The 738-nt window shown below is 38.1% G+C and overlaps 1 protein-coding gene across 1 annotated transcript; it reads right to left on the reverse strand.

The window, feature by feature from the left end:
- Window position 1: 1 nt before the first annotated feature.
- On the reverse strand, window positions 2-676 carry TM35_000262260 (uncharacterized protein; the record flags this gene model as incomplete). Its single annotated transcript, XM_029027963.1, has 1 exon — window positions 2-676. A coding segment is annotated over one exon (675 nt), but the record flags the coding sequence as incomplete, so codon positions are not given.
- Between the last annotated feature and the right edge of the window lie 62 nt (window positions 677-738).

The raw sequence follows: 738 nt of genomic DNA on the forward strand, positions 1-738 counted from the left end.
TATTAAGATTAAGATTATATTGACTTGGACTACCGCTGCGGCCTGCACGTCCACGTGAAGGACAAGGACGAGTGCCGATAAAATCTTCCGTGGAGCCTGTGAACATCACAATAGGACTTAACTTTCCACTACGAGGAGTATAGGAATCTTTTCTATTACGTTTCTTCTCTACTGTATTCTCTGCTTGGATACTATAGAGACGCTCCAGAAGATTGGAATGATGATAATTACTATGATAATGATNCTGTTTATCTCTATATAGACTTGGTAATGTATTTACACAATAAGAGGGATTACTTCTCTCTGTGTGGCTTACTAAATGGAGTTTCTCCTCTTCTGTATCTCTTTCAGGATTCCGTTCAAAACTATTATGTAGGCGTCTAAGCATATCATCATAATCATCATCATCACTATCATTATCATTATCAAGATAAATATCATCCAAATGAGAATCCACTTTTACAATAGACTTGACTGGCTTTAAGTTATCTCTTCCTTTCTTATTATTACCCACCGTATTTCCATGAGGACCATCATTCTTTTTATTCACATTATCATCATCATGATGAGGATATCGATATTCCACTTCTCTCCTCCGGCCATTTCTTTGTACTCTTTTTTCTGCCGGTTTACACAATTGAGGGGAAAATAATTGTGGACTTTGCGGTCCATACATGCAAATTCCTTTTTGCGGGGAAAACAGCGGTGGAAAAGGTCTTCTCCCAGCAGCAGCAATAG

The sequence above is a fragment of the Trypanosoma theileri genome (assembly GCF_002087225.1).
Source record: "Trypanosoma theileri isolate Edinburgh chromosome Unknown TM35_Tth_26_V1, whole genome shotgun sequence".
NCBI classification, from domain to species: domain Eukaryota; phylum Euglenozoa; class Kinetoplastea; order Trypanosomatida; family Trypanosomatidae; genus Trypanosoma; species Trypanosoma theileri.